Raw genomic sequence first — 14,152 nt, 5'->3', positions numbered from 1 at the left:
TGAAGTAAATGCCTACACATTATCACTCTGCAGCAGGCTGCCAACAGAGACAGTCTTGTCCTAGTCATTAACAAGCACAATGTATGCAGAACACCAGAGGGGAATTAAAACCACAAAAAATACCTCAGGGTGGTATTTTTAATATGAGAATTTAATTTGTAATTTCACAGATTAAGAATTTTGGCTGCATTAATCCTTTTATCAGCTCACAGCAGGTTATTTGCAGAAGCATAACCATAAGGCGATATTCATTGGCAGAAACACGTCTTTGCATAACGTTAAACATCAGGAGCAGTGAAACCTTTTGAAGGGGGGAGAATAAAGATGAAAAATCATTATATTTTAAAGCAAGGTTCTTCTAAATGCCTCCAGTAAAATTTGGAGTTACAGAAAGACTATTTCTGTGTCTAGTAGATAATCATTATGAAGCATAAATCCAGATGCAAGAAAGGACAATCCCAGTATCAAATACTACAATCATTTCTATTTAGTATGACTTGGATATACTTGTAAACATATTTACAAAACAAAGAAGTCATATACTTTGGAGAGTTGGGAAAATGTTTACTGTGTAGTGAAATTACTAGTTTTTGTGATTCTAGTTTTCTGTGTTAATATTTTACATTGGAAATGCTACAGATAGTTAATTAAATATAGGTATAAACATACTGAGTCTTTATGCACAACAGAAGTGTGTGTACAGACAAAATTTCCTGCTTTCAAATTCAGACACCACTGTGATTCTGCAGATCTCTCTAGTGAATAGTGTTCATCATGGAATATGTTTTGTCCAATTTGATCCTAATGCTGAATTGCAAATTTGGGGATTTAGCACAAAAAATCAAGGAAAGACTCACATGTGAGGAGAAAGGCAGAGGGGAGGAATCAGTCAAATTATTTTCCATTGGAAAATTGTTTCCTTGGAATCACAGCATTTCACAAAAGTATGGTGACTATGTCTACATTGAAAAAGTGAAAATGGAGTGTTTCACTTTCTATTCGCGTTTTGAATTTAGTGCTATATATTTGTATTCTATGTAATATTTTACATTATAATTTTTAATGTGGTTTATTTTAGAAATGTGTGCAAAATTAGTTTATGTGAGAAGCAATTTCAATTTTTTTACTTGATTAAGTCAAGGCATCATTTCAACTGGATTGGAAGTTCAATTTCCAGATAAGCTCTGTCTAACAGGTAGCTTCTTTCAGGTTTTAAAAATAGGACATTAAAAAGGTAAGAGTAGTGCAGTTCTGCTGAAGACACCTTGTGTGGGAATACAATGCAATTCATGATGCAACATAGCTTTCATTCATCTCAGACCTGAGCAGTAATCTATAGATTAGCCCTTAACATTTGTTATTTTCTACTAAAAAAAAAAATCAGTCCTTCCACTCTTCTACTTTAATATTGAGAGCTCATATTCATTTATTTGCATAGAATATATGCCATTCACAATGTATGTTACTGAGGATAGCAGAATGTGAAATGGAAGTTGAGGTGTCAAACTGCAGTGGGAAGATCTGTGCATAAAACAATAACCACGCCTTTTAAAGACATAGAGATGAAAGAGTAGCTTCAAAAATCTACAGCTATGCCAGTTGTTAGTGCAAACCCAAAGAAAACTGTTACAACCTTGATTAGTTCTTAGACATTTCCTTATGCAATCATGTAGTGGCAGCTCTCCTGAGGATATTGTTATATGAAGGTTTGTTTTCAGGAGGGATTAAAAGTAATTGATTTTTTCCCCATCAGTTTGAGGCATCCTAAGTAAAAGTGAGTTCTCATATTATCAATATGCTAGTCCTTAACCATATGCAGTTTGATCCCTGTGATTATTAACATCATGTCTACTAGTAATTACTAGCCTGGTGTGACATTGGAATTGTTCAGGTTTTTCTAGCTCACGCAGAAGGGGGCTGCTTTACATAAAAACTTTTTGAGTTGTTGGGATATTTTTATCAAGCCTAGTTGTCTTTAACAATTCAAAAATGAAAGTCAAACAAGATAGTTCATTTCTACTGACACCAAGATTGTCAAGATATAATATGTGATATCAAATCATTGAAAAACTTTGCTGCATTTTTTTATATTCTTATTTCTTCCTAAATGCTCTCAGCAGAAATTTGAAAGTGAAAAATATTAATTATATAGTGGTGTACAGAAAAAATAAACACACACAACCTGGAAACAGGTTTTTTTAGAAGTTGCATCCAGCTAAGAATGTTTGCATCATACAACTTCCATCATAATGCATGCAGGTTCTTTCCATTCAGAATTTGTACAGTGCTTGCTTGCATAAATAGCTGGTAGACATAAAAGCTGTATATATTTACTGTGTTGTGTTTGCCATATATATTAAATAATTATTTTTAAATTACTGCTTTTACAGAAAAAAAATAATCAGAGTTTCTGAACTGACACTCTTTTTTTGCAGTGTCTTCTATTTTTACTGTACCGAATGTAAGATTACAGCCAGAGACTGGAGAAAGCATGAGAGCCTTTGGAAAAAACAATAGTTATGGCAAAGGTGTATCAAACAGCAAACATTGAAGAATACCTATGTTCACAACTGATAATGCAGGTAAGACATGATTATTGGAAGGTATATCTTTGAAAATGCTCTTTAGTTATCCTTAGAGAAACAAAATATAAAATTCAGCTGCACCTGTTCATGTGCAGGCTGATAATCTGGTTTTGCAGTCTTATGGTAATATGAGTGTAAGTTTCTGGCCTTTTGGGCAGGATCAGTGTCACTGACAGGTTGAAAATATTGCAAAAGTTGGTGCTGGCATATTAAACAATAGGTTGCCTTTAATTTGGATTGACTATTTTTCCTCTGGTAAGATATGCAGAGAGAAAATACTTCTTGCCAGTTCTGTTGTTTGGGGCAAGGATAAGAAATTCTGTGATTCTGTTCTGTGATTTAAGGTCCTTTCCAACCCTAACTATCTGTGATTCTATGATTTAGTAGGTTTGGTAGTCTTGATGGCAGAAGGATGTTCTTGCTAGAGAAAGAGGTGCTGTCATATTAGTGAATATGATCTATATTCCTGACCTACTAGTACTGTGTCTGTTCTTTAGTGGCTTTCATTCAGTATCCCATCTTGTCAACCATAGTTATTCAGCAGTGAAATAGTGTGTTATATGGCTTCTGGTATTCTAAGTGCAGAATAGAACTTGGAAAGGGCTGGAGAGTAGAGACGTTACTTACCAAATTACAGTAAGGGAATGGTGGATGTTATATCATGGCATTAATTCTCTTCTTCCCATATGCATCACCCTAGTGTTTGTTCAGTAGAATTTAGCACTTGACAAAGTCTTCCAGATAAGCAGTATTCCCTTATATAGCAGCTCTGTTTATTATGCTTCTCTAAATGGTTTCATACCACAGTGTTTCACAAAATACCTAAAGTGCGGATTCTTTTCATCCAAAAAACCAATGTCTGCCTTTTTTTATTTATTTAATTTATTTATTTATTTATTTATTTATTTTAAAGTCACAGTTGCTTTTGCATGTTCAGTCCATTATAACAGCTTTTTATAGAAGCTCTAGGAGCTAAGTACTTGTGTGCTTACGTACCTATTTGAAGATACAGTCTCATAGAAATGTAGTTCATGTCTGTCTTTAGCTGTCTGCCTTTTACAATATCAGATATAACTTTCTCAAATTAATTACAATTGGATTTACTGTTGTGTGTTTATGTTCAATTGTTTTTTAACCCTGTAATATTATGGAGTCTCTTTGCCTGAAAGGCAGTAACTACTGAAAAACTGGAATGAATAGGTTTCAGTGTTGACAGTCTGCCCCAATTTTTGCACAAGCTCTTTGCCAGCAAACCATTTAAGATTCTCTAATGTCAGAAATGAGGCTGCCTCAGAGCAGTCTGTTTACATCTTTATTGACAAGCTAATCCCTACTTTTTCCTGGGGCTGTGTCCCTGCAGACATCTCTTCAACCCTGTCTGTTCTAACATGACATATCATCCATCTAAAGTAAATTTAGAATGTGCACATCTGTGCTAAAGACCTTTTGTATAGAAGCTAATGTGCAGAGTCTCAATTCTCATGTACAGAATTTCCTTTCTGTTGCTTCCAAATATAATTTTTCATTTCTACAATATGCAGAAGAAAGTTTGCATGTGCAAATGAGCATGTAAAATAGCATGAAAGAGAACCATTGGATTATTCTCACTGAATATCTATTTGAGCAGATGCAGATTACTTTTTTTATATGTAAACAGAAAGAGAGAACCATAGGTACCTTGACATACGTCACTGTACTGTTATGGCTGCTCAGCCACAGTTTTAATACAGAATAGCACGTTTCATTGTGTAAAGTCTGATGCCACTTAACAAATGTTCAGACATATACATTATTGATTACAGTTTTCCATTGTGGCTTGGGACTTTGTTTTGTTAGTTGCTTACAGTGGAGTGATATATCAGCTCCCTGTTCCAGTATTTGTCTTGTGATATGAGATGGGGAGCAGCGGATAATGCTGGAAAAGTGTTAGCCCCAAGCAGAACTCCTCTTCTTTGTACTGTGTGGAGATCTGGGGATTATTGAGGTGCAACTAAAATAGCCAGAGAGGTAAAAAAAATGTGAACATGGAAACTGGATTTGGGTGAGGAATTGCTAAAATTAGTGGAAACCTTTAAAGGCCTGAGACCACCAAGCAAGTGGAGGTATGAATTAGTGTAGGAGAGTGAAAGGAGTTGGGGAAAAAAGACTACAGTTTTGCTTATGTGAAAAGGAGATCTGGTGAGTAGCAGGTGTTGTGATTTTAAGCAGTAGAATGGGGACTGGCAAGTAGGATGTTCAGCCTGTAAAATGGGTGTTATGAGTCAGTTGTTCTAGCAGAAGTGTCAAGTTGCAGTAAGCAGGATAGTGGCATTAAGGAAGGGGTATTTATTACAAATATTCTCTTAAAGTCTCCATTCACAAGGCTTGGTTAAGCAAAAACATGCATGAATAGCAAAAAAAAGATGGCAGTAGCTCTCCAGGGCCATGAAGTAAACAGGTAAACAAGGCAAGTAGAGTTAGAGGGATGGAGGCAAACAGCACAAGCCATTAAAATGTCAGTGAGTATGATCAGATAACATCACAGCCAGTGGCTCACATTACTAATAGGGTTTTTGTGGACCACACTGCATCGTCTTGGGCTCCAAGAAGAGACAAGTTCCAGTGTCCATGGGGAACAACCTAACATTTGGAGTTACCAAGGTCAATGCTGAGGCTGCTCCCTACTGGAGAAAATTAGCAAATATGTGGTAATGAGCTCCATTGCACACAGAAGAATCTGTCAGCAGTGAATTAGATGCAGCCTTTGGTGGAGAAAGGAAACAAACATTTAGGCCATATCCAAGCATTTTTAAAGCAGAAAAATTTTATTTTGTGCCTGATGGTTTTCACTGATATTTTTTTCCCCATGGGGAGGAAGCATCTTGGTGGAAACATTCCCCATCTTTACATGTATTGTTGAGTTATATTGTATATATTATAGTCACCCTTCTCTACAGACACAGTTTTATCTAGACAAGGACCATAAGAAACTCTAGAGCTCTGTTTCCATTTGGCCAGTGGAACACATGGCTAAAGCTTGTTGCTCTCTGGAGAAGGATGAATCAAATAGTAATTGAAAAGACAAGGCATTACCTGATACCAGATAGCACACAATGTTTTCTTGCGGTGATTTATAATCCCCAGTTCCCATTGGTGGACCAGAGACACAAGATGTGTTTCTGGCCTATTGTCTGCTTCCTGGAGCCAGCAGGGACAGCTTCATTCAGGATGGTAACACCATATGCTTTTAAAGTATTTAACCTGTATTACCATAATGAGATCCCCTGGCTTTCTAAATCTCTTTGACAATTCACTGAAGCAAAACAGAAAGTGGTCTTTATTTGTATTGCTTCACCACACGCACATGCATCCGAGCAATCCTGAATTTCAATTGCAGGATGCTGAATTCTTTCTTCTGTGTCTATTTAAGTCAGCAACTGACACCAGCCCAACCAATCAAAGAGATGATGGCGTCATTTGGGTCAGCTCAGCTGTGTAAAACAGAATAAAGCTGAAGAGGTGACAGTTACTACTATAATGGCAAAAAGTGCTAGTTATTTTGTACCTTCTGACCAGGCATTTTCAGTAGCACAGAATTGTTATATAAAATTACCTTTTTCTCTTTACTGGCTAAAGAGGTGGGTGTTATTGCATCCCCATCTAAATAGTTTCATTTTTGTTTGTCACCTTCAGTTTTACCTTTATAAATTGTGTAAGAGTGTCTCTTCAGCTCTGCTGTGTGGGAACATAATTTTTGCCTGCCGTGCCCTAGTCGAGCTGCAGGGAAGCTGTAGTCCAGCAGTGCATGTGTCCAGCAGTCAGTATTGAAAAGTCATTCTCATTCACTACTCCCCTGCGTTTACTGCATTCTGGGTGTCCCAGTGTTGCTAAAACGCTGTGGAAAACCATACACTGTACATCTAAGTCTTCATCTCTGCAGCTTCAGGGGATAAAACTGTAGTAATTAAAGTGGAGAAAGGTCTGCATAAAAGAGAATTTCTGGACTGAGAGGCTCCATGTCAGCCAGATTTTGTCACTGTTGATTTAATCAAAAGCTGAAAGTAGCCAGTAGTGGTTTATAGGTGCAAAATCTCAAAATTCAGTGTAAAACGAGATTGAGTGAGAAAAGCAGAGCTATAAAAGCACAGCAGTTGCCAGTTTAATTTTTTTAATGCACTTTTTTTTTTTTAATAGATGGATTCAGATAGATGTATACAGTCATTGTGCTGCTGCAGTGGAAAAGACAGGGGCCTAAGACCGAAGATGGGAGGTTTAAATTTCTCTTGCATCTTTTAGTGCCACTGTCTATACATGAATGTTGAGAGTCAGTTTAATTATTTAACTAATACTGGATTTGCATAAATTGGCTTCCGTGAAAAGGCTAATAAGGTGCAGTTGCAGTGGGCAGCTGAAAGCAATTTGGGTTTGAGTCCAGTAATGACAGTACTAAACAGAGTTGAAATTGTAACATCAATTTTGTAAAATGCTAGATTAGTATTAAGCTGTGAAAGATAACTACAGAATCCGAGATACTCTTTGGTTCTCTAATACTTTTAGTGTCATTATTTTAATGTGTTGACAACATAATGGTATTATGAGACTGTTCCAGCTGTGCTTTACTTAGTATCAAAGACTTAAGATCACCACACTGATAGAATATATCCTAAATTAAACAGATAAGGGAAAAACTCCAGGTATTAAATTATATTCTCCTCATGATATCTATTATCTTATTTCTATTAATCTAAAATGAAAGTTATAGACTGATTTTCACCCTCTATTCATCCATAAAAAAAAATCCACCGGTATTCACTGGACTCTGCGCAGAGGGTGAAATGGACTGAGCAAATAGGTGGCCAGTGCAAAGTTGTCTTCATATAAACCACCCACCTTACCTAAGTTACACATGGGGACTGGAGGGTGGAGGAACTGTCCATCAGGTCCCCTAGTGTGCCACAGTAAAGGGAACCCACTACTTGATCAAGGAGTTCATAGGACTTAGAAAATATGTTTAATGGTTTTCTCGTGTCAGTACTGTAACAACTTGCCTTGTCTGTTGTCATGTGAAATACAGTCATTTAATTGCATTCTGAGTAAGTATTAGAATACACAGTCTCTTGGCTTTTTTGACAAAAAGAGTTGGTAACATAATGCATAGAGGTATGGAGAGTGAGTTGGTGAAGGATGCTGAGTGGTCTCACTAAGATAGCTGAGCATTGGTTGTGCTGAAAGCCTGTCTGATCTGGAGACTGAAAGACCAGGCCAGCATCTATGTCTGGAAATAAGTATATGGAAATAAGTAGGCATGAATAGGATTTCTAAAATCATGGACAGGATTTTCAGAGGAGAGGTACCTTGGGAGTTTCTTTAGGAAAGAAGGAGAAAGAAAGGAAGCAGGACAGAGGAGGAGGTCTTCATATTTATTGTTACATACTCTACTTGGTAGGACAAGTATTTAAAACCTTCATGTCTAGGAGATGTTGGTTTCTTCCCTGCAATTATATACTCCATGTCATTCTGTGTGAAATTACTGGCTACATATTTATTGGCATTACTTTTTTAAATTACTATGTGTCATGGCCAAATCAGCTGCAGAGCTGGCAAAGAAAAATGAAGCGTTCCTACTGTCACGGATAACTTTTTTCAAAGGACAATACCATATTTTCTTGTACCATGGCATAGTATGGAGCCTATTTACAATTCATTTCTAATGCATGATAACTTGCCTTCAGCACTGTGAAGATTAATTTTCAATTAATTTTTAGTGTAGAGGTTTGTAATTTAACAGTCATTTATGCTATAGGAAAGATATTAGTGATACTTGGCATGAATGCATGTGCTCAGTTGCAGCGCTGTTTATCTGTCTTTTCAGTTTGTTTGCTCTTAAATTTAAGAGATGAAAGGTGGAATCCTCTGTGCCAAAAGTGCACTGTATTGCATTATTAATATTAGGATAGCAAGCAATTCCCACTAGATGGTCTTTGTGGGCTGTTGATGCTTTAAGAAGTGTCTAGGCATGAAAGGCCATTTGAGTTCCAGTGGGCTGATAGTCTGGGGTGACATTTGAATGTGGTGAGGACAATGTATAGATGACAATGACTGGGAGGGAGGCAAAAGCGGGTCTCAACTCTCCCTATTCTCCCATGGACAGTCACCTCTTCTTTAGGATTATTTCCTCACATGACTCCTCAGTTAGGCTTTGTCTAAGAGGAAAGTGGAACCACTGAAGGGGAGAAACCGAGGTTTCCAGACAAAGCAGAGGCTTCCAACGCTGCCACACAGCCCGTAACCCAGAGAGACAGCAAAACTAATGAGAGGCATTGCCTTTCAGGCATCATTTGTAGCATTCACAATTAACAGAACATTTTACTTTCAGCCAAATCATAAACAAAAAATTAATTTTAGTAATTCCATATACTGGAATTGTGTCTGTGGAGAGCAAGCTTTGTGTTGCCATTTTGAGTCTGAAGCTTTCATTGCCTGATTCACTATGAAATAAACACATGGCAAACCACTTTGGGTCTGAAGGCAACACGCACTAAAGTAAATGTGTACGAATGTTTCTAGTTGTGGGAAGGTTCTTGCCTAAATGTAGAAATAGTTTACTACTCAGTTAATAAATTACATTAATTTATTCTACCCCATAAGCTGGGATGAGGATGGATGGGTTTCCTACATCCTCCTAGTGTTAATTGCTGTAAAAAATCTTGGGAGCAAAACTCAAAAAATTCAGGAAAGGATACTAAATTCTCCAATAAAAATCTCTCATATAGAAGAACAGCACTGAAACAGTATCTTCAGATATTTTAAGAAGTGGAAACAGAATTCAGTACTTTCATAATTTTGTGGTCTTGTTATAAATTAATAATGTTGTTTTGGGCCATATATGTATTTTGAATTAGTATTTATGGAGGATCATTCTCTGCCATTAGTAACCTAGATATCAATTCTGTACAACCACTTCTGCGACCCTCTTTTGATGTTAATATAAGGACAACTTGTACATTATATTTTCTGGCAGGTATATTGTAACAATACAATCACAGCATGTAGTATCATGGTATAAGCCTTTTTATTTAAGTTTTCTCCCTGAAATTTTCATTTTACAATTGCTTTTAATACCTCCCTTGTTCAGTATGTGCATTGCATGTATATTAAAATCTAGTTAGCTTACAGTCTGAAAGGAAAGAAAATCTACACAATTAAATCTGTCCTTGTGTGCTTGAAAGATACAGCACTAAGTAATCTGTCACATCATAAAAGGAACAAAATCAAAACAACTGAGTCATTATCGTGACTCTGCTTGGTTTCAGCCCACAAAGTCACATCTAGACTCTGCAGATACTGTATTTGTTCTTTTATGTATCTGTGTGCAGATACTTGTAAATACAGAGGTGTAAATGTTGCCAGCATTTAAATTAGGTTAAAAGTGCTATTTATGGCTCGCATCAACAACAAAAAAATGTTCATAATCATCCCTAGGTGAAGACACTCACTTAACGAGCTTACAGCTCCTAATTAATTCTGTAAAGAACGCCATTTGGCAGAGCAGAATTATGAGGTTTGCATATTGATGGTGACAGGGAAAAATATATCTGTTTTCTATTTATGTGGTAAAATTAACTTCTGTGCTTTAGAAAATGGCACATCTCAGAGGTATTGCTTTCAAAATGATCTCAGGATATAAAGAAATCAGTAATAACAGCACCAGGCATTCAGTTCTGTCCTAATTTTCCCACTAGTTTTTCAGTGTTTCAGCTGCCTCAGAGACTTAAAGTACTCTCATTAGGTAGCTGGAGAGGCTGCCTGCTTGCCTATTCCATCACTAGCTTCCTCTCTCGCTCCCCTTCTCTTGCTCTCCCTTTTTTTCCCCCCCTCCTGCCTTGGGAGTGACTGTGAAGATCATTTGCTGGCATGATTGGCAGGTTAGAGCATTCGATCAGATGAGTTCCTCTTAGAGCAGGTCAAAAAGGCTGGTTAGCAGGAGCTGTCGAAAAATGCCAGCAGCATTCGAAATGGGAAATGTCATGACTTCGAGGCAGGGGGTGCCACCTGGAACAGAAAGCCCCCAGCTCATTAGCAAGTTACAGGATGCAAGCTTAACTGGAGGGAGCAGAGGAGGAAAGATAATACCCAATAGGGAAAATTATTGTGAAGTGGAATTGATTTCATGTATAATTTGTTTATCACTAGAAGGGACAAATGCTGTCCTCCTGACATGTGCGGAGGAGTGTGGACTATGAATGAAGCAACTTAGCATAATCTCCAGGTTGAGCTCTGGATTTAAAGAATGCCAACTTCTTTCTTCCCAACTGTGGAAGTGATCAGGTCATGTTGTATTAATTAAACGTGACATACTCTCAAATGGTTTATCTGGGCAATTTTAACAATTTAACAGAACACGGTAGATATGAGCTGCATTCATTATTAACACGGGGCAGTGGTTTGTCTTCTGGATGTAATGGGATTGGGGTTCTTCTGCAAGATGCTGTTGTAAAAAGACATGTTTCTGTTGCAAGTTGAATTATAAAAGAGCTTATTTTTAATGCTTGGTCGGACTGCATAAAATCAGAATGCAGTTTCAGTTGCATGATATAATTTTATTTCCAGGAAAAACTACATACCCTAGGAAAGTATGGATTTAAAAATAAATAAAGCATTCAGGCTTACTGTATAAAATTTAATCTGAAATGAAGACTACAGAGTCTGCTGCCTGTCATGGACTTAAAGAATGCATATATAAAATATCAGCATTACAAAATGCTTAGTCTTTTCCAAGACATTCTGTAGTAGTAAAGTTGCAGGCAAACTGTTCATCCCAGGCAGTTTAACAAGCCCCTGGCTATTAATGTTGCTAACCATTCATTTGTTTCATTGGTCTGTGTTTTCATATAAAAGGCATATTACATATCAGTCGAAGAGACTGTATAGATATTTTTTCCCCATAGTTTTTTTCAGAAATGTTAAGAAAATAAGATGGGATCATGATATTTTCCGGAGTCTTTTATTGTGGTATCTTTGTGCAGCTGTGAGTCTAACTCTGCTCCTCCTGAAGACAATGGGAGAATTCTATAGACTTCAATGGAAGTAGGGCTGGCTCCCTTATCAAAACTTACATAGACAAAACAATACCATCTCAGGCTGAGTAAATGAGATTTAAAGGCTGCAAGAGGTTCCTGAAGAACTGTTTTGCAAACTCTATCTCTTCTTGTTAAGGAATTTTGTCTTTTAGATATTAAACTCATACTTCTCTCAGAAGTTTGCAGCTCATGCTTAAGCAGCCTCTTTGGTCAGATGCTGAGGAATGTTTTCTTAGTGTTCAGATTCTTGATGATTTTTTTTCAGCTTTCATTTTCTTTCATCCATCAAAGTTTTAAAGTCAGTAATGGAGTAGCCAGTGTTTGCTTTATTGAGTAACCACAGGCTGTTAGATTTCCCTTTCTCCACCTAATGTGAATCAGAATCAGATTTTTTTAACAGAGTTCCTTAATCAAAATATTTGTACAGAGCCTAACAGACAAGTGTTTTCTGTTTTGTATTTCATGTAAAAAGCTCAGCATTAACAGCCTGCTAGTTTTGCAAAGAGAGGAGTTACTAAAGCACCATAAACACAGACATTCTTTACCTTCCAGATACCATTTCAGTGTGAAGTTCTTTCAGATGGCCACTGTGAACACTGGCTGCTGTAGTCTGCATTACTGAACACACAGAGGTTCAGTCCTTTGCAAAGCTCAATAAAGAGAGCAAAATATAAAAATAAAATATCCTCTGTGCAGATCCCATGTGCACCTTGGGTAGCTCTGCAGATGCCCAACTACTATTTAAATAAAAAATTGGAAATTAATTTCAGAAGTTCAGAAGGTGGTCACTACTGAATGTCTGCTCTGGTACTTTGCTTGGGGAAGTGATATGCGCTTAAATTATTTGTATAGGTTTGAAAATTAGACCTCTTTTGGGAAAGGAGAGTAAACTGTCTGGGAAATCTCCAAATGGAGTAAAAAAAAGGATCTGTAAGCACTGGGCAGACATGCTAGACTTTAACCCTGAGATATATCTGAGGGACCTGTGCTGGCTATAGTGTCTGTTTGCATCTGGTAACAGCTGCTTGGACATGAGCAGAAGGATGTTTTGGCTAGGAAATTGGGCAGGTGCAGATAAATTATTTTCTAGAACTGTGTGTGACACAGGTTAGTGACCTGTGCATGTCCTAGGTTCATGACCAAAGAAGATATCACTCAGAATTAGAAAAAATAGTTAAATAACTAATATTTCCTACATACCTACATTTTCTGGCAAGAAAAAGAGTCTTGTCTGAAAGAGGTGAAAGAATTTAAACATTACTCCTCACTTTCTAACCAGGCAACTTCTGGTTTTTCAAAACTGACTCAAGTGTTTTCTTAGCTTCTAGGAACTTGATAATTCAAATGAAGAATAGTTGCCAGGAAAGAATTAGTAAATTCCTTACTGTCCCTCAAAACTTATTATTCCTGCAGTTTTTTGTCATTCACTCAAATCCTGACTTCTCTATTCTAAATAAATCCTATTTTGTTTCCTGACTCTCTAGGGAAGATGAGGCAGAAGCAATGAGTGGGAAAATTGCATATTCATCATCTGATCTGTATATTTTTTCTCCCCCAAATTTCTGAGAAATCACTGGAACTTGCTACTGTGTGTTCTGTGTGTTCTGTGACATTACCCATCTTTGTGAATCACTTTTCAGACAAGAAGAAGCTCTAGCACATGGTCCATATTCCACATCAGTGACTTCTTTTTATCATTACTTGTATGTAAAAATACTTTCTGTATGAACTACCTATGTCTTTTTTAGGGGGTGGATATGTACAGAGTGTTGGAAAACTCCAGTGAGGCCTGAGGTCATCTAAATAACTCTATGTAATGTGAGCAGCTGTTGATGAAACATGGTTCAATCAACTTTTTCCTTATGTATTACATTTCAAATTAAATAGGGCAGTATAAAACAATCTGTAAGTTCAACGTAGGATTGGATCATACAATTTTTTTAATGTGTGTCTGTAGTCCTTGACTTTGATATCATTCACTTTTTAATCTTCTTTTTCATCTGTGTTGTTAACTATGGACTGCAGCAAAAGGATATCTCTCTCTCAAAATCCTTTTTTAAAACTTTGTCTCACCACTTTTTTTTTTTTACTAAGTCCTCCCCCTACATTAAATATCCTACAAATTATTTACATATATTACTGTATCTTTAAGGAGGTATGTTTAGATAGATTGAGGCATATTGGAGATGTTTTAACCTGACCCTGTCAAAATCCCTGAACTTTGTGCACAAGTCTTGATTTTGATTTTCTTAGCAGATGGAGCATTGCTTTTGGATCACTAACCCTTGCCCTATTTCTTCAGAGAACATAAAAGCTGAGATTTTCTGAATTTTCAAGTCCTGGACTTGCTCTCTTGTGTAGGCTGTCCTACTCTCTCCCCAAAATCATCTCCAAACTTCACAGTTTTCTGGGAGACTACTATATTGCTTATGTCACCAGACAGCAGCACATGGTCATCTTTCCTTCTACCAGACTCCTAAATGAAGGGCAGAGAAACTGCAGCACACC

The 14,152-nt window shown here is 37.0% G+C and overlaps 1 protein-coding gene across 3 annotated transcripts in view; it reads left to right on the top strand.

Moving 5' to 3' along the window:
- Window positions 1–14,152, top strand: part of CDK14 (cyclin dependent kinase 14) — a 313,070-nt gene that overhangs the window by 249,528 nt on the left and 49,390 nt on the right. For all 3 annotated transcript variants that reach the window (XM_051802182.1, XM_051802184.1, XM_051802183.1), the window contains one exon: window positions 2,436–2,582. In XM_051802182.1, the coding sequence (XP_051658142.1) occupies window positions 2,436–2,551 (116 nt within the window). In that variant the 3' untranslated portion in view covers window positions 2,552–2,582. The remainder of the gene's footprint in view (window positions 1–2,435; window positions 2,583–14,152) is intronic.

This window comes from Manacus candei, unplaced genomic scaffold (genome assembly GCF_025592945.1).
Source record: "Manacus candei isolate 608988 ecotype Guabito, Panama unplaced genomic scaffold, ASM2559294v1 h1tg000056l, whole genome shotgun sequence".
Taxonomy (NCBI): Eukaryota; Metazoa; Chordata; class Aves; order Passeriformes; family Pipridae; genus Manacus; species Manacus candei.
The sequence above is the reverse complement of the archived record's forward strand: the minus strand, read 5'-3'. Positions and strand labels throughout refer to the sequence as shown.